At 41.1% G+C, this 24,453-nt stretch overlaps 1 protein-coding gene across 2 annotated transcripts in view; it reads left to right on the top strand.

Moving 5' to 3' along the window:
- LOC307031864 (RAS guanyl-releasing protein 2-like) overlaps positions 1–24,453 on the top strand; it is a 31,785-nt gene that overhangs the window by 4,739 nt on the left and 2,593 nt on the right. The window contains exons 2-16 of one of the 2 annotated variants that reach the window (XM_079669362.1): positions 4,927–5,050; positions 5,298–5,400; positions 5,581–5,637; positions 6,133–6,264; positions 6,594–6,744; positions 8,125–8,298; positions 11,890–12,006; positions 12,899–13,180; positions 15,432–15,506; positions 15,746–15,865; positions 16,608–16,723; positions 16,814–16,955; positions 20,433–20,469; positions 23,101–23,259; positions 24,308–24,370. In XM_079669362.1, coding sequence (XP_079525488.1) covers positions 4,981–5,050; positions 5,298–5,400; positions 5,581–5,637; positions 6,133–6,264; positions 6,594–6,744; positions 8,125–8,298; positions 11,890–12,006; positions 12,899–13,180; positions 15,432–15,506; positions 15,746–15,865; positions 16,608–16,723; positions 16,814–16,955; positions 20,433–20,469; positions 23,101–23,259; positions 24,308–24,366 — 1,794 coding nt within the window. In that variant the 5' untranslated portion in view covers positions 4,927–4,980 and the 3' untranslated portion in view covers positions 24,367–24,370. Of the gene's footprint in view, positions 1–4,926; positions 5,051–5,297; positions 5,401–5,580; positions 5,638–6,132; positions 6,265–6,593; positions 6,745–8,124; positions 8,299–11,889; positions 12,007–12,898; positions 13,181–15,431; positions 15,507–15,742; positions 15,866–16,607; positions 16,724–16,813; positions 16,956–20,432; positions 20,470–23,100; positions 23,260–24,307; positions 24,371–24,453 lie in introns of both variants that reach the window. The other variant, XM_079669361.1, reaches the window with a different exon arrangement.

Below are 24,453 nucleotides of genomic sequence, written 5' to 3'. Positions count from 1 at the left end.
CTTCCGGTGTTTGTTATGAAGCAAACTTTCACATCTGGTAAAGGGACAAAAGTTTGAGCAGGAAGTCTCAACACAAAGCAGTGAAAACAATGTGACACAATGATACATTGTTGAGTTTGGGGGGTAGCAGAAGGCAGATATTACAACACCACATGGGGTCCGCAGAAGTGTCCCTCTGTCGCACACATTACACTTTTCATTTGAAGTCAGAAAGTTGGGATTTGAGATATGAGAGTGGGCCAGATGTGGAACAGGATGCCTGGCTTTTTCTTCGAGGACGTAATAAAACATTACACCAGAGCAGCTGTTATGTCCCAGAAACACATTGTGGAATGTGCATATTTTTCTTCTTACCCTTTCAAGATTAGAAAAAGAATGTAGCTTGAGTCCTTCACATTGAATGTATTTTTCAACCCCTCCCTATTTAAAGTTTTCCCTCTTCAGCCAACAATCTCTTTCCATTTGACTGGGCTATAGCATGCCCCCCCCCCCCCCCCCCCTTCCCCCCTCCGTCCCTAAGGAGTAACTGTAGCTGCTAATCTCAGTTTGCAGCCGGTGTGCCCCCCCCCCCCCCCCCCACAGATGTGGCATTCTGCGTGTCCAGGGAAAAGGAAGCGTTTCCCTTCCTGCTCTCAGTACCCTGCTGTAGTCTGTAAATAGAGCCTGTCAGCAGCCGCTCTGTAGGCCCCTATGGAGAACTATCTGTCCCATCATGCAACACCCTTGCTACAACTTCCTGAAACAAACTACGGGGTGTTGAGCAAGAGATACGAGTGGGGTGTGGATAACATGAAGAAGTGCTGTTTGTATATGTTATTGCAATTCTATCCACATGGCCTCACACTGACCGAACACTGAGATAAAGCTTTAAAGTGCAGATTAATGTCCCGCACTGTTGTGAAAGTAACTCTTAATAAATACGTAGTGAGCATTTTTATTAGCATATTCATTTGAGACATTCAATTTTGATAGATGCTGGAAAAGCAAAGCGTTAAAGGTGCTAGTTAGTGAAGGGATGGAAGATTCATGCTAAGCACCACTCTCACAGATAATTGAAAATTAAAAAAACATTAAAAAAAATAGGTAACTGCATTTGAAAAAAAGAGACTGATGCACCCTTCTGTTAAAGGAGAACATGGACATCAAGTCATCGTTTTAGGAAAACGAGCAGCAGCAATACAACTGATGTGAGAAAGAGGCCACAGACCAAATTAATATAACATTTTTATATTTTTAAGTGTTTTGAGATATGTTTAAATACCATCAAATGCCAAATGTCCAGTATCCAAAATCTCATGTGACATAATCAAATCAATGTTCAGCTAAGTCACTGTTTGAATGTTATATTACATGAGATGCAAAAACAAACCATCTATTAAAAGTTTAGTTTTTATCATGTGTGTATTTATATAGGATAGGATTGTATTTATATATATATATATATACTTAATACATATAAAAACTAAAATAGTTTAATTACAATAGGCTCATAATCAAGGCAGCATTGTATATCTAACATAGTTTTGCATCGTATGCATGCTTACTGTAGGTATTGCAACTTGTGTGATATTGATATAGTGAGGTTTGATCAAGAATAGCAGCAGCTCTGTAAGGCATCTGAGCTAAATGCTAACGTCTGCATGCTAACATGTTCACAGTGATGATGCTTTAGTGCGTTAGCCTGCTTATCATGTTAACCTTCTTATCTTATTTTGTAGGTTTAGATCATAAATCAAAGTATTGGACACTTTTTTTACCTGAAGGTGTCTCTAACTGAACCTAATGACGATGCCATCCAATATAATAATTCTGGAGATAGAACCTTCATCATGTTTATGTGAGGCAGAATGAACAGACTGTGTGTGTGTATGTGTGTGTGTGTGTGTGTGTGTGTTTTCAGTGCATGCCTGATAGCTAATCCCAATGACTTAATGTGTGCACATCCTTTAGCTGGTGACTATTATCCATGACAACATCAATCAATCGTGTTGCACCCAAATGCCAGAAGGCAGGGGATAAAGCGAAATCAATGGCAGTAGGGGGACCGTGCATTAGCTCTGGGCGTATACTAGCATGGAAATGAGCCCATTATGGAATATCAATAGGGGGATGGATATCATTATCTGTGAGTCTGTCAGTGTCTTATTATCAATCAATGCTTGTGTCAATTTAAGACATGGAAAGGTGTTAATGATTGATGCAGCCACTTTCCCTCTAATGTGTGGGCTTCGTAGGAAGGCATTCCTTGCAAAGCCTGATGCGATTTAGACAAGAACATACGTATATTTACTCTCTGTAAAAAAGTACTCAAGAATTGTGGATATACTGTAGCTTAACATTTAACTTAACAATCTCCTATCATGCTATTTTTAGGCATATATTATAGGTCTCAGATATATACAAATATATAAAAAACATGTCTATGATGTGTTTTGCTCAACATACCAAACAGATCATGCATTTTAGACATCCCTCATACCCCTCTATTTCATACCCCTTTAAAAAGTGTATTTGAATGTTTACTTGTAGGTATTTTGTTGACAGGTATTATGGTGAACATCTTCCGTGTTGTTTTATCACTCTAATAAAATCTGGAGGATGTGACATTTTCAGTGCCCACTAAACCAGCAGCACCCTACAGATTCCTCTTGCCCAGGATTGATCAGGCACCTGTCAAGTTCTCTTTATCCCCGCTGCGCCCCAACCCACCCCTAATCTGCCAGATCGATGGCCCTGGGTGGACGTCACCTGGCAACCAAGGATGACACCAAAGTGCTCACAGTGTGCGCTATATACTGAACAATCAATCTGTCGCTCGGCGGCGATAGAAACGCTGTAAGAAATCATGTGGGAAAATACTTAAAGAATTGCAAGACAGGCAGAAGGTGGAGCTTGTTAAAGATAAATCAGTCTCCTAATCCTCCGTGAAGCACTGAGAGAATGTTCTCCCGTCAGCAGCATGATGAATGGATAGCAGGATGGTGTCATCATCAAGATGGGCACAGTCTGTGTCGCAGTGCCTGACTAGACCCTGTCTAATGAAGGTACACATTAGGTGCCACTGAATCACCCCTCTCTTTTTGTTTTCCGGTTTATATGGTATAGATAGAGGAGCTCCTTGCATATTCATAGAAACTAGTTTAACATCCTTCTTTGAGGACAGACTGTCTTCAACTGAGAGTAAAAATGCAGAAGCGAAACAGATGCCTTTTTTTTCAGAAATAAATCCAATTCAGCCCAGATCTAGATGACTCATTAAAAACTCTTGTGTGCATTAGACTCTACTTTCCTTCTGATTATATCCATGAGATGCAAGTGTCTGCTCTTTTTCTCCATAAGCCACATATCACAGGTTGCTTTTTGAGGTTTCAGACATACTGCGCTTTGGCTGCATCCTGTGGTGACCTTAGCATCCTCACAGGAACTCAAATGTCTATGTATAGCAACAGCACAGCCTTTTGATTATGATTCTTGACACCCTCCACGGTTTTGACCGCCTTCTACATAACGGCACAGATTTGAAGTTTATTTCCTCCAATATACAGGCTATCACTCTCACTGCATGACTGATGATTGAAGCTTTACTTCCCTCTCTTTTGCTATCTTATCTTTCTTTGGCTTCATCCCTGGCTTCATGTGTGTGTAAGTGTGAGGCTGAGACAGCTTGTGTAGCCTGTAATTGAGTGTGTCCGCCCACCACGTTGCAGCAGCGACAGCGCAGGGGAAGGCTTCATTGTGTCAGGCACAATAGATACGTACACACTCTCATCACAGCCCTCTCACACCGTGCCACAGAACCACAACACTGAAGAGCCATTAGCCGAGGCAGCAGCGTGCTATGTTGTGGATTCCGTGGCCTAACTTTGTCACTCGAGCATAACCTCAGTTTGTTGCAACAAACAAAAAGATCCTATTTCTCCACAAGAACCTAGCATTACCTGTATATACTATACTATATATATACTATGTATTTTGAGTTATGTGTTAGGGGCAGTAAGATGTGCTGATCATGGCTCTCTACTTTTTTTTTTTTTCTGCAACACTTAAAGACATCGTGTATTTGCTTATATGCCTTTAAGGGCTTGCATTGTGTTGTATTCTGATAATAAATGAGGGTTTCCTGTTGATTGTGCTTGTGGCTTTCTATCAGTTTTTCGAACGAGCCACATTGAGCTCAAAGCACGCTGAACTGTCTACGCACTGTCATATTCTGCTATCAAAATGACGTTATTGTTACATTTGCATTGTTGCAACATGTTAACCATGGTTATCTCAGTGTATACATGTCAATTAGACTGCAGGCATTGTGGAAGACAAATATAGTTAATAGTATCACTTAAACTGAAGCTGCCAGTCAATATTTTCGATTATTATTATTATTTTCAACAAATGTGGAAGCAGGGCTGGGTTATATATTGATTTTATATAGATATTGGGAAATGACACTAGATATCTTCATGGCACGTGTTTTGAGTACTGTCCAAAAGGTTTGTGTAGTTTTAATTATGAAAAAGTGTACTCATTTACAATTAATCACATATGTGTGGATTGATAATTAAAATCTTATCTTAATGCTCCAAGTCCAAACTCTGCGAATATTATTCTGGTTGATTATTTGGTGTTTTTGTAATACCCTCCAAGTCCTGAAAAGCTGTTGGGTCAAATCCCAGCATAATATCAATCAGATAGTAGCATCAACAGGCATCCCCATTAAAAACAGCCCTAAAGTAACTATAGTGTCAACATTCCCCGATTGCTTCACTCCCCACAGTGTGAAGCAGTATGCAAAATATCTGACCACACAACTCTTTTTCAAATTGCTGCAACAGTCACTATGAATTTCAATTTCTCTCTCCTGACTCCATACAGCAATTAGTCTCTTTCGCATGCCTTTGATCCTTTCTCTTCACCTTCTTTTGTGTTCAGTAAGAAGCACGCGAGTCAAAGCAGAAACGGAGGGAAAAAACGAGGAAAGGAACGATGGAGTCCATATTGTCAGATCAGTCTGCTGCAGTGGATGATCTGGTGGAAGCGAGCATCCAAGCCTTCGGTTTGTCCTTTGAACAATATTTCTTAAAACAAAACGATATAATCCAAAATTGTTCTAAATTCTATTGTCACTCACTTAAACAGTTATGTTTCATGTAAATTGTCTTATATTCTGTAAAAATGCATGTGAATAATGATGACTAGGCAACGACTGACACAGATTAAATGCACACTAATTAATAGCAGGTGATGCTGCTCTGTGGGTATTGCTCCCTGATGATGAGTGACATGTTATTTTCTTCTTACAGATGAGAGAGGCACTTTGAAGGATGCCTCCATGGTGCGCATGTTTATCATGATGCACCCTTGGTATATCCCTTCAATCGACCTGGCCAAGAAGCTTGTGCTCAAGTATCCTTCACCTTTGTGTATGCTACGCTGAGATCTATAAGTGATTATCTAGACATATCGTTTCAAACGCTGGTGACAGAAAGATATAATCAATGCCTGTTGTCTATCTTGATTGGTTTATCTTTTCATTCTCAATTATATTTAAGAGTTTGCATAGTTGAACCTTAACTGTTTGATAAGATATCAAGAGGAGAGCTGCAATGCTGAGCGCCGAACAAGAATATGCCACCTTGTCAAGTACTCATCTTTTTATTTCTGATTTAACATGCCATTTATTTCCTGTACTTTGGTCTTTTATGGGTTAACAAATCAATATTGACAGTAACTACATGTCATACAGAAATTGTTTTACAATGCAACGTTTATTTACAGTAATTACAAACATATATTAAGTGAGCTAGGATACAATCGTATGCAAAACACAGTAAACTATTTGGACCTTCACATTTATTGCTGTAATTTTTTGTTTGTTTTATTTTTGTTTTGATATTCACTTATTTTTCACTTTCGCTCAAGATAACTTACAGTATGTTGACTGCTTTTTGACCGCAGAGAACATTGTTCTCTGTAAACAAGGTCTAATAATGGCATGTTTATAATATCTTTTTGTATTTAAGCACAGCTAAATCATGGATAGTCCACAACTAAGTGTGACATGGTTGTTTAAATGCTAACAAGTCGATCCTTTTCCATCGTCACTCTGTCTTTTCATCCCTTTGTTCTGCCTTGCAGGTACTGGATCTCTGAGTTTCCAGCAGAGTTCAATCTGAGCCCGGAGCTGGCGGAGGAGATCAAAGACTTTAAAGACCTCCTGACCACTGAAGGCAACGCGAGCCAGAGCCAGCTCATTGACCTGGACAGTGTGTGAGTGAAGGCTGTGTGTGTTGTTGACAGTGAATGGACATCTCTGTCTGAGGGGTTTTATATCAGTGTGCCCTTTTAAGGCCTGCTCTCAGACGATACTGAGCTGTCATTAGCAGTTCCATGACTTCTCCTTTTTCAACAAAAGCCATTTCTGTGTGACCTCGAGTTTCCTTGAGTGCTCCATGAGGACAAGGAATTGTGGAGCAGATGTGTGACTTCAGCTGAGCGAGGGAATGAATTCTGCATTTGTAGAAACATTTGATGGTTGTAAATGAGAGACTTTTCATCAAATATTCTACAGTTTGTGTGTGTTTTATCATCCCTTTCAGGCCATCGTATAAATGGAAGCGGCAGGTGACTCAGCGTGTCCCGTCAGTGTCCAAAAAGAGGAAAATGTCCCTGTTGTTTGACCACCTTGATTCCTGTGAGCTGGCTGAACACCTGACCTACCTGGAGTACAAATCCTTCTGCAAGATCCTGGTCAGTCTGTAGTCTGTGATTAAACTGTGTGTCGAGTGTTTGCAGCTCTTAAATTGCTTGAATTCTCAAGTAATGCCACATGCTGCATGCTCTCTGTAGCTGCTAAGCAATACTGGTAAAAATCAACTTTTACTGGCGGTAATTATGTTTGTTTTCTCCAAACATTTTGCTCTTTGAGTGTTATTTTGAGAAGCAAAAGCATGATTGGGTTGGGTGCTGCTGATTTAAATGGTAGACATTTCTAGATAATTTATTCAATTGTGATGTGTTGGTGGTATGAGTGCTGGTTATTGGTCTTGGCTTTGTCTTTGCTTCCTTTCCAAAAGAGATGCCTGCTTGATATAAAACCAAATTAGTCACGGTTGTTCTGCATCTCCCCTTTATTTCCTAGTAAAGACTGGCTTCATCAATCAGCCTGTTGGATGCTTTGTTATCATCGTTGATGCCTTAAAGGGATATTTTAACAGTGTTCTATATAAACTTACTATAAAACAGAGAATTGTGGATTTTAAAATTAAGTGTCTGTGCAGATAAACAAAACATAATATAACAGGTTAATAAGTACAGGTGTTAGATTGGGGATTTTGTTTTGATAGGTCGCCTTTTCTCCCTTTTTAATTATTTACGCTAAGCTAAGCTAACCAGCTACTGCCTCCTGCCACATGTTTACCTCACAGACATAAGAGTGGTAATAATTTCCTCATGTCGACTCGCCACGAAAGAAAATAAGCACATTCCCTAGTGTTGCACTTATAGACAGGGGACATACAGGAAACACATACACATTTGTTTCATTAAAACCAAAGCAGCTAGGCCTGAGATATATCCTGACCAGTAGTCTTAAAGGTAGGGTAGGTAAGAGTGTAGACACCAGCTCGAGTGCGCTAGAATTTGAAAGTACGCAGCCGAAAAAAATCTGCCTCTTCCTTCAGACTTCCTTACAGAGCCCCTCCTCCAACACACACGAACGCGCACATGACCAATGAGGGCACGAGGTAAGTTAGTGCACAGATGGAAGGCTGACAGGCAGGTAGGCCATCCAGTTATTTTAGCCGGGCCGGCTAAAATGATTGGTCGTGCTTTTTACAGTACTACGGCTTCCACAGATGAAATGTTGTTATGGATTTTTTGTCAAAGCACTTCAGATATTCATTGCTATCGGGATGTTAAGAGCATTCCATGGAATATAACAAAAAGTGTATCTGAAGTGAATACCTACCCCACCTTTAAGTATAGGTCAAATGCAAAACACTAGATATGTATGTTTGTGGATTGTGTATTTAGTTAGACCCTTCAACACATTTTGCAACACCATTTAAAGATGTCAGTTTCACAACTTATTTTAATAATCAAATGTGTAATGCTCCTACCTCCTCTCAGTTTCAGGACTACCACAGCTTTGTGATGCACGGCTGCACGGTGGATAACCCCATCCTGGAGCGTTTCATCACCCTTTTCAACAGCGTCTCCCAGTGGATCCAGCTCATGGTGCTCAGCAAGCCCACCGCCCCGCAGAGGGCCGCCGTCATCTCCCACTTCATCAGGGTGGCACAGGTTTGTCTGCAGTAAACAGCCCTAATGGGCCCACACAGAGACAGAGCTGGAGGGGGGGGGGGGACTTCAGGGGGCAAGCAGATTGATGGGGAGGATTGCCTGCAGCCACAGAGACAGACGAGAGAAAGTCGAAGAAATGTGAATCAGTGATTAAACTAAGAGATGTGGAGAAGCGAGGAAAAGTCACAGCACTGATGATTTGAAATGAGATGGATCATTTCCCATTCAGGGGCACACACTTGGAGAAAAAGTGAGTTTAATTTAAAAAGGCTTTAGAGGGATTAGCATGGTAAGATGCCCACTGAGACCTCTTTAACATAATGCTGCTGCCAAGGGAAAGCATCTAGGAGCTAAGAAAGTATTGTTTTATCTAGGTAATGATGCATTTGTGGCATTATCCAAACGGCTTTTATGGATCCAAGGGGTTATAAAAGTGTCTAAAACAATGCGTGAGCAGGTAAACATTCATTTGAATGAATGGAAATCACATAATCACCTACATTTCCCGAAAGAGTGTGAGCCAAGAAAGAGAATATACAATGATACACAGTGTGCACTTCCTATTGGTTAGACATTATTCACTGATATATTCTACAATACAGGAATCAGTGGACATTGTTTGAAGGTGGGATTACTGCAGAGATAAATAAAGGGTGGTCGGGAGACTGTGGTGCATTTCAAGTAACATGAACATGCATCAATGAGTAACATTCCCAAGTCCTCCCTCTCAGTTTAATGTGTTAGAGTGCTACTTTATTTTAGGAGGTAACAAATTACTATGCCATTAGTTTTGCATGTAGTATAATTTGTCCTTAGAGTGGCTGTAGGATTCATCATTGGGGACCAATTAATGCCGGTACAAAATGTTTTTGTGTCTAGTAGATGCAGTGATATTTTAATAAATAATTAAACATTTTAAACACTGGAGGAAATGATGAAATGAATGCTGTTATATGGTTGATATATATCTTTCCTGCAAGTTCAGCTTCACTGGAATTACTATCATTCTTACCTGAGTGCTAACTTGTTACTATTAAGGGGACAGTTGTCTTTTTAACAATGGTAAACTTTGGTCAGTTGCAAAGATTTGTGTATAAGCATTACACTTTTCCATGTATCTCAATTTCTCTGCTCCTACTAAATGAATCCAGTCTCCAACTTGCTGCCCTACTGTATTTGGTTCTGTGTCCATATGTCTTGAGACTGTCATTCTTTCCCGATAGAGACATCCCTTTAATGCAATCCTGGGCTTCACTGTTGATACATTTTCAGTTTGATGTTATCATTTGCTCTGCCAGATGGGCTGAGTTCTCCCTGTATGGCAATTCACTCATTTGTGCAAGGCGAGGGTGCTTCAGTGGACCATTGAAAGAGCAGGAAATGATTCTCATCCGAATAGCCTGCAGTGCTATGTGAATGCATCCTCATTACTCATTGCCTGGATTGATACCTGTTTTCCATCTGTCCTGCTCTTCAGTTATAACAAACGTCTGTCTCTCATCATTTATTGAGCGAGGTCTCAGCAGGTTTGAACAAATCCATCTTAATACACCATCACTCCAAAACATTAGCAGGGCTCTCTTGCTTATTCACACTCCTTGACATTGAGCAGGACTTTTCCAGTGTTTCCTGGAACTTTGACAATGTAGTAGTGATGTTGATTCTGAACCAGCATAATACCTATGACAGATCAGCTAATAAAAGCCTGATAATTATATCCAATGGTCTCCCACCTCCTAATCTTCCTTTTTATGTTTCATCACCACAATCAGTTTCTTTTGGTGAGTCTCTAACATAGGAAGTGTAATGGTAATTCGAATTTGTTAGCATAAACAATTCTGAATTGTCGTGAACATACAAATAATTGCAGGATATCATACTTATTTAATTTTTCACCCATTAACAATGATCAATTCTCTTTAAAGAGAGTCTTAGATTCGCTCTTACGGCCCGTCCACACGGCGGCGTGCGTTGAAGTTTCAACGCTTCTGCCCATTCACTTTGAATGGGGTGACGTCACGCATTGCCAAACTGCATTGTGGGAGCGTTGCTTCGCTTTGCTCGCTTCAAAAGTAGAGCAATGTTCAACTTTTGAAGCTTCGGCGGAAGTGTCAGCCAATCAAATCATATGCCAATACAAGCTCTAGCCAATCAAACCGCGTGCTTGTGTGTCCGGGGCGGGAGATTCATGTGATTGGTTGTTGGTCGAGTTTCAGACACGCCCACCGGCAAGCTTCAACGCACGCCGCCGTGTGGACGCTGCGTTAGAGTAATGCACGGGAGTCTTTAGCTCTTTAAATATCTTAATTCAAATCTACATTCAAATACAACCTAACAACATTCTCCTTTGGTTTTCCAAAAATACTGTACGTTGCTACTGTTTCATGCTGCACAATGCTAAAAACACTGATTACCATTCTTTGAAACCTCTATAGCATTGCCATTGCTAGCATGTTAGCAATGTGTTGTTCCATTTAACTCTTAGCATCGGCGTGCTTTAAGATAGCCACACAGAAGCGCTAGCATGGCTTAAGACTCGTATTACAACGAGCACTTCCCACTTTGCACCCAGATGTCATTTTGGCCATGTCATTCATCCAGAAATAGTGAACATTTGGGCACAGACCATCCCTGCTGAAATATCATTGTGAATTATTTGCCAATTTCAAATGTCTCAAACTTTGGTAATTGGTATGATAGCCGAGTATGAGCACATGCAGGGACAAAACATTTCCAACAAAATACCAAATGCATTCAGAGGCCACACAGGAGCTAGTCCTGACATACTTGACATTTCTCAAAGCTTCCCTCAGGGTGCGCCGGTCGTACAATTTTAGCCTCCTGTTGGGAGTGCATCACAAATGACTCACATCCATTAGTCTTAGCTGTGCAGACTGCTATTATAATTTAAAATGAAAAAACATCCCTTTCATGCTCATTAAAAAGACCCATTCTAATTTATTTCACAATATGGTATGTGTGCATGTGTCTGTGCCTTCTGGCTTTGAATAAATAGCCACATCACCAATCGGCTGAGTGCGAACAGTTGGTGAATCCCTCTCGTAGCCCTTTTATATAAACACCATTTATTCTACTCCCAGTGGAAAGCCCTGGCATGTTGACAACGAGACCTTTCTGACGGTCACATGCACATGCAGTTTAGCCGAACGCACTCTGTGAATTCGAGGCTGCCTTTCACACTGCTTTGCCAATTGATACCAAAGGGTGTTTGAGCTGAACCAAATGATCCCCTCTGGCAGCCCACCCACACAGCTGCGACCCCATCGATTTTTCTGTGAGATGCCACAAAGGCTGAAGGGCGGCGGGGAGCCCTGCGGAGTGCCATTCACAAAGTGTTAGCTTAACTTTGACATAGACAGGTTACAACATTCAGTCATATTTTGGTATTCCAGATCGGGTTACGTGCATGCTGCTGAATTTGTTTTACTCAAACTGTAAAATGTTTTTTTTAACCTCCACCACCTTTTCTCTTTCACTTCCCATAAGATCCTTTTTGGCAATGGCTTACACAAGAATTCCCCGTCTCCTCTTTCACCCTCAGAGTTATTTTGTCCTCCTTCTCGTTGACAGAAGCTGCTGCAGTTGCAGAACTTTAACACACTGATGGCTGTGGTGGGCGGCCTCAGCAACAGCTCCATCTCTCGTCTCAAAGACACACAGACCCACATCAGCGCAGAGACCAACAAGGTGCAGTAGCTGCTAGCATCCTCCCAACCATCACTGATCTCTTTCTGGCACTCACAGCGTAAACACCACCACACAAATTCAATGTTCACTGCGTGTCGATGCACTTAGTGAAACAAGTGATATTAAATCTTGGTTCAGTAATCCGCATCTTCTCTGCATGAGCTGCCAAGCTCCTTATCTGTGCCCATTACTCCTACTCTGTGGGTTTTGAGAGCTATGAATCAAAGCCATGTAACTCAAAAGTTGGGTTGCAGTCTCTTTTGTGTGAGTCCATCTGGATCAAAGTTTTACACAATGTTTCTGATTCTTCTAAACAAATCTCTCTTGAGACAGGCTTTGTGTTAGCTGCCAACTCATCTTCTACCATTGTTCACCCCTTAAAGGTCCCCTATTTTTCATCAATATATTCTCACATTTACAGAACATGTCTCTGAAGTGATTGGCTGAAACACCAAAAAGATCATTGCAGCATCCCATAATCCCCTCTGTTTCAGCCCTGTTTCTAAAGTGCTGATTCTCTGTCTGTTACTTTCGATCAAAATAAGGAGCCCCTCCCCACGCCCCTCTGAGAGAGATTTGGTTACAAAGAACACAATGGTGCTCTAGGAGGAGATTCAGTTGATAAGATGAACCTTGGTTGGTGATTGGCTAAGGGTTACACAAGCCAAGAAAATCGTTATGACATCATAAAGTGGCCAAAATCTGATCAGCTCATTTTCAGACAGGTTTTTATATAAATAGATCAGGACAAAAAGAGAGAGAATCTTTTTTCCTGAAGCTTTCAGAGTCTCTTTACACAGAGGGGACACATGTTGATGTAGAAGAGACATGGAAAAAGTGGATTTTGCATAATAGGTGACCTTTAAATTATTTCCATTCACCCAACCTGCAGGTTTTTAATAACCTCATTGAACTGGTGACATCATGTGGGAACTACAGTCAATACCGCAAGCGCTTCTCAGAGTGCTCAGGCTTCCGGTTCCCCATCCTCGGCGTGCACCTGAAGGACCTGATAGCCGTGCACGTGGCGCTGCAAGACTGGGCTGATAAAGAGAAAACACGGGTCAACCTGACCAAGACCCAACAGCTGTACGCCATCCTTCAAGAGCTGGCGAGGATCCAGACCACACCGCCTCACATCGACGCCAACACAGACCTGCTCAACCTACTGACGGTGAGTAAGAACTGGACAGAATATGTATTTGCAGCGTCCAAGATGTTTGGATTGAATTAGAGTTGTAAAGAACAGCTTGTACCGGGTAAAATCAGGGCCTGCATTAGGTGCATTGAGTGTGTTATTCATCGTGAAGGCCAGAAGTTGAAGGCACTCGAAAGCACCCAGACAGCAGTGAAGTGGAGGGAAAAGTTTGTGAAGGACAGGCCGTCTGTGATACACAACGTTTGTTCCGCTATGGTTTGCTTGGCCAGACAGACTGTACAGTAGCCAGCTGAGAGGAAATCTGTTTACAGGCAAAGGACTGAGATCACGTCCAAAGCTTTCAAGGCATGAGCCTTCACAGTTTTCTATTTTCCTGAACAGATGTCCACAATTGTCTTGTGTCGGTATGGTGAGAACCACTGAGAGTTGCCCTTTGAGTAAAAAAACATAACATGAGTGATACAGAGAGGATTAAACAATGCAATGAATTCTACATCTTTGTTTGCCACATTCAATTTCAGAGTCAGGACGAAGAGTCATCACCTATTTATAAACATTACTGAACTTTAAATTGTTAACCTGTGCTGAGACCTCTTGTCTTTTCCTGTATCCTAACTAAAGACTAAAACGATTCTGCTGTCAGAGCGGATTGGCTTTAGAACAACTTAAAAGAGTACCTCAGTGAAATAAGCATCTTCTTAAATCTCAACAATTTTGCAGATAACTATATTGTGTCATCATCACTGCTTTTACATTTGAACTTCTTCCACAAAGTATTTGTATGTCTTGGCTGACAAAACGTTGCTCTCTTTCCTTTTATTCCGCTTTATATCATCCCATTACCAAGCATTAACTGGAATACATAGAAGCCTAAAATAAATACCCAAATCACATTCTGACCCTGTTACATACATTTAGCAAATGACACTTTTTACAGTTTAGAGCAAACAGCTACAACTCAAACAGATCTGGAAACTTGCACTACAGCATGCGTAGTGTTTTAACACTACACACTAATCCCCTGAGGTGTGTTGGAGTATTTTTGATACGATTTTCCCGAATTCGAGAAGCGTTCTGTATTCAAATTATCCCGAGAGTTTAATCAATGTGGCTGCAGGTGTTCATGTGAGATTTCAGCTAGTTCCTCTTTCTATCTTTGAAAGTGAAAGAAACAACTTGACAGGTTTTTTGGGCACCAGGGAAGTTTGTCAATATCCAATTATCTTATGCCACTGCTTATCACAGTTTATCTATATTAAATCTAAGTTGAGTAAAGCGAGAACAGAAAGAAAGTCAATACATCCTTTAAAATAGTCCTTTCAAAGTAAGTAGATTTCATTATATCACCTTGGATGTAACCTTCTCCCTGATATACTGTAAGCTCCATTAGATGAGATGGCCAAACAAGACTAAATACATTATTTCCTTCTGCACTTACCACTTCAACTCAATAAAAACCAGGAAATACAATTACGCTAACAAAAATTGCTCTGAGGAAAGCAACATCATTTGAGGCAAACAATGGATGAAGTGAGGAATTTAATGTGGCAGTTGGCTGGAGACAAAAAACACTCACTTGTCGCTATAGCGTAGATGTAAAAAATGGATATCCTAAAATATTCCTAAAAATAAGAGTTTAATGTGTATGACGGCATTGGAGTAGTCTGCAGTTTGAGTGAATTTACGCCACAGTCTTATTTGGTGTCTTTGTGTCTATTTCACATTTGCAGTTGGACTAAATCTTTCTAATGCTGCTTTTGCGTAGAATGAATGTAGTTTAATGTACAAAAGTAATGTAACCCCAGCCACGTCAAGTTAAATAAGTATTGTAGAGAATGCACCTAGGTAAAATCATTGATCGTGATGTAAAATGTGTAAACTATATGACTGGTGATTCATTTTGGAATGTAGTGGGGGCTAAACCCACACAAATGTGACAGAAATGTCAGTTAGTATGAACACAAAGACACACCCAAACACTCACAACCGCAGACCTCAAAGACTCCATATTTATTAAGACCTAAACAAAATCAGTTAATGTTGTGTCTTTACCTGTAAAACTTTGTTAGATTTGTACATTTGATTTAACTAGTGCCATTACTCTTTATTACTGTTTTCATGGCTGCTTTTTATTGTTATACTAATTTGCATCGAGAGAAGCCTGCAAGATTTCATTGTACACGATAATATAAGGCCAATAAAGATCTTCAGATTCCCTGATGTCAAATATGGAGACATAAAAGTCCCACTTTTCTGTTCTGTGCAGGTGTCTCTGGACCAGTACCACACGGAGGAGGAGATCTACCAGATGTCTCTACAGAGAGAACCTCGCAAGCCAGCAGTGAGCAGCACACTGATGTACCCTTTGTCTGTTCTACCTGTCTTCCCATGATGGATGATCACATTGCATTTTAAAATGGATTTTATTTTCCTTCCGTCATCACATTTCCACTTCAGTAACCTTTGACTCATGCTATGAAGAGCGACCGTCTTCTCTTTACTTTGTGAGATTGCAGCTTGTGTTTCCCCCGGGCTGACGCTGACCTCACAGTCGTTGTTTTCTCATTTTTTTTGTAGCAGAACTCCAGCCCCACCACCGCGCCTGACCCCAAGCCTACCATGATCGATGAGTGGTCCGTGTCGGTGAAGCCCAGCACCGACCCCACCATCATCAAGAAACACATAGAGAAGATGGTGGAGGTGAGTTTTGTTTCGCCCCTAAATGTTCCTCTCTCTCAGCTCTGATTGTGACCTGAGGGACAGAGGAAGGCTGAGGGAGGATTATCTGTGGTTATCCTTTCCCTCATCTTGACATGATAAATGCAAAGTGCTCTTGGTTATTGGTCCAAATGGTTAGTAATCTTTCACCATGTCATACATCCCTGTGACTCTACTGTGGTTGATGGTTTATGGTTTATTTTTACTTGGAATTGAAAGTATTAAGAGTTCTGTGTTTGTAAGGAACATAACTCTATAAAAGAAGTAGACATGAGCCGGTTCAGTAGTTGCAAAAACAAGTCGGATTGTATTGAAACCTATGGGAAAATGTTCCTACTTCCTACTTCATTTACTACATTTGTAAACATTTTCCTAATGAGTTGATGGTCTTGAACCCTTGGTTTCAAGTCGTCTTCAATATAGCATGATTTTCATTTGTAAATAATGGAACCAATTTAGAGTAAAAACACAATTAAGCAGCTTTAGTCATTACCACAGTGACCTGCTATCTGACTCAGAAGAATCTTAAAAGTTTGAATCTCAGAATAACTTAAGAAATCTTAATGTCCTTAATGTCCAACTTTCTCAATACAATTTCAATGTTTTGATCCAGCACAGAAAATAAAACAAATAATATTCTATCCCATGAGAATCTAAACTTGGCTATATTTAGCAGCAAAACATTCTGAATTCACACTGAACCAACCAACCGTCACATTCACAGTCAGTCTTCAAGAACTTCGACTCAGACGGTGACGGCCACATCTCTCGGGATGAATTTGAAGCCATAAGGAACAACTTCCCATACCTCAGCAAGTTTGGAGAACTGGACAAGAACCAGTAAGGATTTTTCTTGTTTAATCACTACTGTTAAATCCTTGCAGTTTTCAGACTGACCCCACCCTACTCATCTTTGTTGTTCTCTCACAGAGACGGGAAGATCAGCAGAGAGGAGATGATCGACTACTTTATGAAAGCCAGTTCTCTGCTCAACTGCAAGATGGGTTTCATCCACACTTTCACTGAGAGCACCTACGTCAAGCCCACGTTCTGCGAGCACTGCGCCGGCTTTGTGAGTAAACACCCACTACTCTTGTGTAATCATTTTTCAAGATAGTCTACCTCACTTGTGACAACAATCCATCCTTAAAATGGACAACTTAGTATATCTGCAATGAAATAAAAAAATTAGATGTATCGGGCTCATGGGGGTCTCTAACAAATATTGATATTTTTTCCGCTTAATTATTGGTTTTCAAATGCATGGATTTCTTGCCTGACCCAATCAATTGCAATGTTTGTTTAAAAAAAAGGTCAAAGGTCAGTTGGGTCATATGGACTATCTGCACTTCATTACATGTCATCTCTCAGAGGGTCCTCCTGTCAGGTCAGGGCAATACCAATTAGTTTGTGCTGTAGCCACACACTGCTGAAGTTGCATTCTGGGAAATATGGGAGGAAGGTAATTGGGCGAGATGATAACTCTCCTCTGTGGCAGTGTTACATCTCTGTATATATATGTGTGTGTGTGTGTGTGTGTGTGTGTGTGTGTGTGTGTGTGTTTGTGTGTGTGTGTGTGTGTGTGTGTGTGTGTGTGTGTGTGTGTGTGTGTGTGTGTGTGTGTGTGAGTGTGTGTGTGTGTGAGTGTGTGTGTGTGTGTGTGTGTGTCCTCTGGCCCCTTAACATCTGTCTAAAGTCCCCTGAGGAGCTCTGTGTTATTAAGACACAGACAATGTCAGCACTCAGCTGTAATGAGAACAGGAACACGGCCCTAATGTTGAACTGCTGACACCCAGATGACAACGCATTCATTTGTGTGTGCTACATGTGGAGAGAAGCTCAAGAGGAAATGCTCAAAAGAGAAGTATGCCGTATGTGTAGACGTTCAAAAACACTCAAAGGAGCGCGGCGGCATACATAAAGATGCACACATTCTCCAGGGCAGCATTTTCAACCCATCATGAAGGGAAACGGTGAATAGCGAGCAGAGAAAGATAAGGACTCTGAAAATGTGTGCCTCTCCCTTTGAATAAGATTGTGTGGCACTAGCCACTTCCTGTTCAGCCTGCTTTGGGCCTTCCTCTTGACTCCTGTACAAAAACAACATTTTTTCGCAGCCCATTTTTCAACACTTGTCTCAAAAACACCGTTCAAGCCAAGCCGGTCCCTCTGTAAACATGGCAGGTTTCACCCACATCTCGCATGGATCATCACGCTCTTCTGCCTGCAGCCCCTTTAATCTGAATTCTAATTAATGGCAAACAGATGCGTTTTACTGAACGCACAAAACGATAAGACAAAGATCACAGAGTGTGATTTTTTTGTACCGCTCACGAGAGTACGGCAGGTCTTTAGCTGGAGGCTCTGAGCACTTTTATATGAGAGATGGCATAGAGCTATGCAAGTATCTTTAAACATTTACATAGAAACATAATTAAAGGGCTGGAATCTTCTTTTTTTTGTTGTCTGGCCTTGAATAGAATTTGTTAAAATGATCTCACTGGGGAAAATTGCTGTCAAGGCAATCTATAATTAAACAACAAATTCAGGCCTATTTATTGTCCTTTTTCACACCTACAGATATATTAGCTTCCTTTTTCTTATTTGGTGCATTTAGGTTCATAGCGCTAAACCTTCCTTGAACAGAGTTGGAGAGCATGGCACACATATTTTTCTAGAAGCTGTAAATCTAAATAGGACTTTCTTCCGGCAATGTTCAAACCACTTCAAAATGCAAGCGGTACTGGAATGTTAAGCCCTAAAATCAAGTGTAAAACTTTCCCTGTAGAAAGATTCTAGCAGAAACCTTTTTCCAGCCATTGAGATCAGAACATGGAGCACCAAAATGTGACTTCTTATTTAATAGACACATACATACATCTCACCAACAGGCCTTTAGAACCAACATAATTCCAAAGTGTGTTGTATAGAACAAGATTGACATACTTCTTGTGGGAAAAACTTGATTATGCCAAAGAAAAAAGACCTGAGGAGAGCAGAGCAAGATGTGCTGTCTAGCCACTTTAGATAATGTTATTTCGATGTTGATATTTTGTGTTTCCACAATGATTAAAATGTCCACTCTTTCACACATTGTAAATCTATTTAAAAAAGGTGGTAGCTGGATGCAAACATGTTGGGTGAAGTCTGTTTATCTGCCTGCAGGGACTGAATGACATTTGGTAGGAATGGATGGAAGGCCTTTTTGTAGCTGCAACAACATCACATGACGCTGATTAATAGCTTGTCATTATAGATTAAGAAATTAGCAAATGATCCCAAAAATAAAACATAACAATCTAAAAGGACATCTTTCATAGTAAATGTGTAACTGCTGACAATGAACGCCACATGAGCATCAATGTGAAAATTCAAACATTTCAATTTGAAGTGCCAAATCTTGCCTCCATTACCTCGAACCTTAGCGTAAACCGTCAAAGAGAGATAGTGTGTGAGTGTGTTTGCAGCTCTTGTTTGTAGTGCATTGTGTGACTCACAGGCAGTAAAGGTCAGTCAGTGTAGGCAGAGCTGTGATGAGAGTTGTGTCTTTGTTCGTAACCGACTTCTCTTTGTTGTAGCGCCTCTGGCTGTTCACGCTCTCCTGATGTGTGTGTGTGTGTGTGTGTGTGTGTGTGTGTGTGTGTGTGTGTGTGTGTGTGTGTGTGTGTGTGTGTGTGTGTGTGTGTGTGTGTGTGTGTGTGTGTGTGTGTGTGTGTGTGTGTGTGTGTGTGTGTGTGTGTGTGTGTTAGTGTGTGTGTGTGTGTGTGTGTGTGTGTGTGTGTGTGTGTGTGTGTGTGTGTGTGTGTGTGTGTGTGTGTGTGTGTGTGTGTGTGTGTGTCTGTAGGTGCCTCTATGTGTTTGCATGCATGTAGGCTTGTGTGTGTGAAGAGGTCAGGATATTTTGTGCTTCTTCAGATGTGCCAGTGCAGTGTGTGATCTCCAGCTCGGCTCTTTCATGTCATTGTTCCCCCCACTGTCTGTGGACTCCCCGTGTCCCGCTTGATCTCGCCCCCCCCCTTTCCACCCCCTCTGTCCCGCCAACCTCCTCTCTAGCTCTCGCCCTTTTCTTTCCCCTCCATTTTCCTCCATCCTTTCGCTTCAGCATCAATGAGGTGCATCAAGATGTGAACTGTATGGGCGTTTTTAACAAGTTTTAGCCCATTAACCGCCAATTGTGCATACTTCCTCTTTAGGTCGACCACTTCCACGTTTTTATATAAATTTGCTTCCAGGCAGTTATTGGTTTCCCATAATTCATTTCACTTTGTACCACAGCTTAGAGCCTTGGTGAAGCATTCGAAGGCGGCTGAGAGAAAATGAATGTTTGTTGTAAAGACTTTAGCTATCTAAAAGTTCAAATCACATCAGCCCAAGTATGCCACATTGTACATTGTAGGTCTTGTAGATTTTCTCCCTTTAGTGAAGTTCATCGAGCTATTCCTGGCTCATATCTCTCAGGATTTTAGCATTCCTCTTGCCCAAATGGGAATTAAATCACATCCTAATTAACACTCCACCACACTACCCTTGTATTCCTGTCTTTCTGCAGATATGGGGCTTCTACAAGCAAGGCTACAAGTGTAAAGGTAAGAGAGCAACACATTTAGATTTGACTCTGCTGCACCCTCACCAGTGAAGCCTTCAAATAATTAGTTATTCTTTTTGAATCCATCGATTCCAAACCATCACACACCCTCTGTAGATATGGATCCACAGGGTTGAAGAGCTGGGTAAATGTCAACGACACAGAAACCATGGCAAATAAATCACAGCCTTTAAATATATGTCCACATAGAAAGCTTGGTTGACTGAAAAACAGATAAGCTCCCATCAGCTGGGACCACAATACACACAATGCCATATTATGTCCCCTTTCCTGGCTCCCAATAGGTGTTTGAAGAAGCTGGTTAATTTCACAAATGTACACACACTGGCCACCTCCGACACCTTCTTCTCATTATCCTCACTCTAACAGCCTGCTTCTTTTCCCTGATGTGCCACCGGTGGTGTGTGTGCTGACGGTAAAAGATTAAGTAGTGATCATCTGCAGACGTTCAGCGCAATAAATAACTAACACTGCATATGTTTCCACCCAGATGCCGTGCAAAAAAACGTTGGAAACGGTGCCAAATGTAAAATGCAAATAATGCAGGTTTCCATCTGCTGGAATCATTTGAGAAGTGATTGATTACAGCTCAGCTTTATGAATGGAAGAAGCTCGAGAGGGAGGATCATTTGCAGGAAGGATTTGTTTGGGCTCTGTGTTACTGTGTGTCCCTGCTCCCTTCTTGCTTTCAATGAAAAAGTAGCCCATGAAACTGGACCTGCAGTCACCCTATTCTTCTCTTCAAACAGGCATTTGAATTACTCTCTCTTATTCTAGGCATTAACAGATTCCCCTTTCAGTCCGGTGCCCTTAAGGTTGGCTAAAGGTTATTAAAAAGCTTGCAAGTTACCATCAAACATATGAGTTGCATAGCAACAAGGTTAATTAATGCTCTTTGAGGTCTTGTGGTCTGTTACTAGCACTCTGTGTCTTGTGTTTAGAAAGACAAACAATAGATTCTTGTTCTTTCCCCACCTCATTTCTTAATTACCAGGACATGTTCGACTTAAAAGGGTTGCTTATTTTTTTCTTGTAGTTCAAATTTAGATTTTTGGTGCTTTGAACGCAGTAATTAAAAGACTGCTGCTGTTGTGACACAAGGAGTGAAACATAGCATGGAGGTGAGAAGAGAACAAGCAGCAGCACTTTACACACTCACACCCCCACACGCTACACCCTGCCATCCCCTCTCCTCTCTGGAGGAGTGCATGTCTCAGAGTCGGACTGGGAGTGTTCTGGCTTGTACCAGCGCATTAATGAGACCATAGGAAGTCAATGACAGAGCCCCCCCTAGCCATTCATCCCCATTAGCATTGTTAGCCTGTACTGAGGGAGGTAGAGAGAGTGGCAGAGACATCATTGAAATTAATCACCCTATACGCAGTGCAGGAGTGAAGTGTGTTGAGACCTCTGAGCTGTGTGTATTGTTGGATGTGTGTTTTGGGGCTGTAGACTTTATTAAGAATGAGATATGAGAGGCTCTCACTGTCTTTGAATCCAAGTTTATATTGGATATTACACTCCTATTTTTGATCCTCTCTATTGAAATGAATAGCTCAAGATTAGGAATATTCACTGTGTCACTAAGAGACGATCAAAACCACTTTTTATATTTGTTAAATGAGTACCTGCTCTTCCCCTCAGTTTGAATCTTCATGCTAAGTTATGCTATTCAGTTGCTGGGTTTAGCTACATTTTCTTGACAGTGGTATACATTTTCTTGTGTAACTCTCAAAAAACAAGTGTTCCTCCCAACATGTACAACTATTCCTGTAAGCCTAAAACACCCCCTGTTTTGTGGACATTTTAAGTATTATCCTCCCAGCCCTGGTTGTTCTCTGGCCTGAGTAGGCGGCTGCCAAAGTAAGAATAACACAGCAAAGTCAGAGCAACAAAACAAGAGAAAATAGTGCAGTGAACAATTTAAAAGAGAGGTTTTTAAATTGCCTCTATCTCAACAGTTCAAGGTAGACGGTTAATGAAGATGCAAAGAGAAATAATCAACCTCCTCATCAAAGGAAACATGGATGTTGTCTTTTTAACTAAATCTAAGAGTCGAGGGATAAGATAAGACAAGAGGTACTTTATTGAAACATCTCAATAGAAATAAAATAACATACAGTACATGTTGAAATACAAATGTACAGTAACAAAATATAAAGCGGGATATTATATATCTAAGTATGTGAGGAATGGAATATTAAATATTAGATTGAATATACATGTACAGTGTGATTTTAAAGAGCTTAAAAACAGCTTTGTAGAATGTCTCTAAAAGTGGGAAAAGGTGATTTTGGTCGCTGTGTCCAAACTAAACTACAGTGATGTGTGTGTGGCTACTTACATGTGTATGGGATGCCTTGCACACGCTCCTCTCCTCTCAGACTCCCCCGGGTTGACAGAGTTGTGTTCAGGCACAGTTGGCCTCAGTGCATGTGCGTGCCAGTGTTTGTGTGTCTGCATGTCGTGTAGAAGATCATTCCCGTCTCCACTGGCTGTTCCGGTTACCCCAATGTTTCTTTTTGCACCTCACCCCATGTCTCTCCCTTCCTCTCCACCTCTCCTTGTCCCCTCTCCTTGTCCCCTCTCCTTGCCCCCCCTCCTCCTGCAGCCTGTGGGGTAAACTGCCACAAGGCCTGTCGGAGCCGCCTGGCCGTGGAGTGCAGGAAAAGGACGAAGAGCATCAGCCACGAGACGCCTCCCGCCCTCCAGGCCAGATCCTACAGCTTCCCCCCACCTGCCAACACTCCACCCAGCCTGCAGCACTCAGGTGAGCTGCTGTTAGGACAACATATGTTTTATGTACTCTTTATATGGATTTGGTTTGGTTTGGTAAACATTGGCTCTTCACACTGAATCGTAAAATAAATCAGCCCTAGGCCTACATGCAGCATGGAATAGTTTCATTCGTTTTCTTGATTTGAAAAAACACACAACATTTACTATGATGCTCTTTATACAGAGATGAAAGAATCAGTTATTGTACTTAAGTAAACGTAGAAGTACTAGAGTGTAGGAATACTCTGTTTCAGTAAAAGTCCTACATTCAAAATGTTACTCAAGTAAAAGTACAAAAGTATTAGCATCATAATATACTTAAAGTACCAAAAGTACTCAGTATGCAGATTGGCCCATTTCAGAATAATATATATGATATGTTTTGATTATAGTTATATTTTGAGGACTTTGTATTCTGCAGGGTAGCTTGTAAATGTTAATCCAGGTGTTACTAAAGTCTTATTTAAGTTCTGATTGTATTTTAAATGATTGATTTACCTCCTAAGTGTAGTGCAATGTATCAAAACATTTAAATGTTCAAGTAAAATACCTTAAAATATGGTACTTGAGTAAATGTACTTACTGTAGTTACTTTCCACCACTGTCATTATAAAGTTGAAAACAATCTAATGTACAGTGTAATGCAGGCTCCCTAACCCTTTCAGAAAAGTATATCTCAGAGGATTGTTTTATCACATTGTCAGCACTGCATGTCACCGCTGCAACACCTCCACTTTTCAAAGGGTGCTTTGCTCTGAACGTATAGAGCTCTGACATTTGGAAGATTTTCTCACTCAAAGGTGTAATTTGCAATGGAAATGTGATTGGCTCATTGACCCGGGCGGTGTTTTCATCAGCAATAAGTACAAGTGCTGCCCTGTCTGGCTTTGTTTAATATCAGTGTGAACCTCCTCGACCAATGAGCCGGCCAAGGGAACTGGCAGAGTAAACACACAGCAGCCACACACTCTCATCAGCTGTAGGCAGTGATTTGCATTTTAATTTCATTGACTAATCTATTCTTGCTTACGCTGTTTCAGTAATTGCTGAAGAGGATTTAGAGACCTTGGAGGAAGGAGTGTTTGATGTCCACCTATAACCAGGTGAGAGAGCGCTGCTCACTTTCAATGCTATTCTTACACTGACTGCATTCAAACTATGATTGTTATTGATGTGCTTAGTGTGA

The sequence above is a fragment of the Notothenia rossii genome (genome assembly GCF_949606895.1).
Source record: "Notothenia rossii genome assembly, chromosome: 3".
Classification (NCBI taxonomy): Eukaryota; Metazoa; Chordata; class Actinopteri; order Perciformes; family Nototheniidae; genus Notothenia; species Notothenia rossii.
This window is presented reverse-complemented; position numbering and strand designations above follow the sequence as displayed.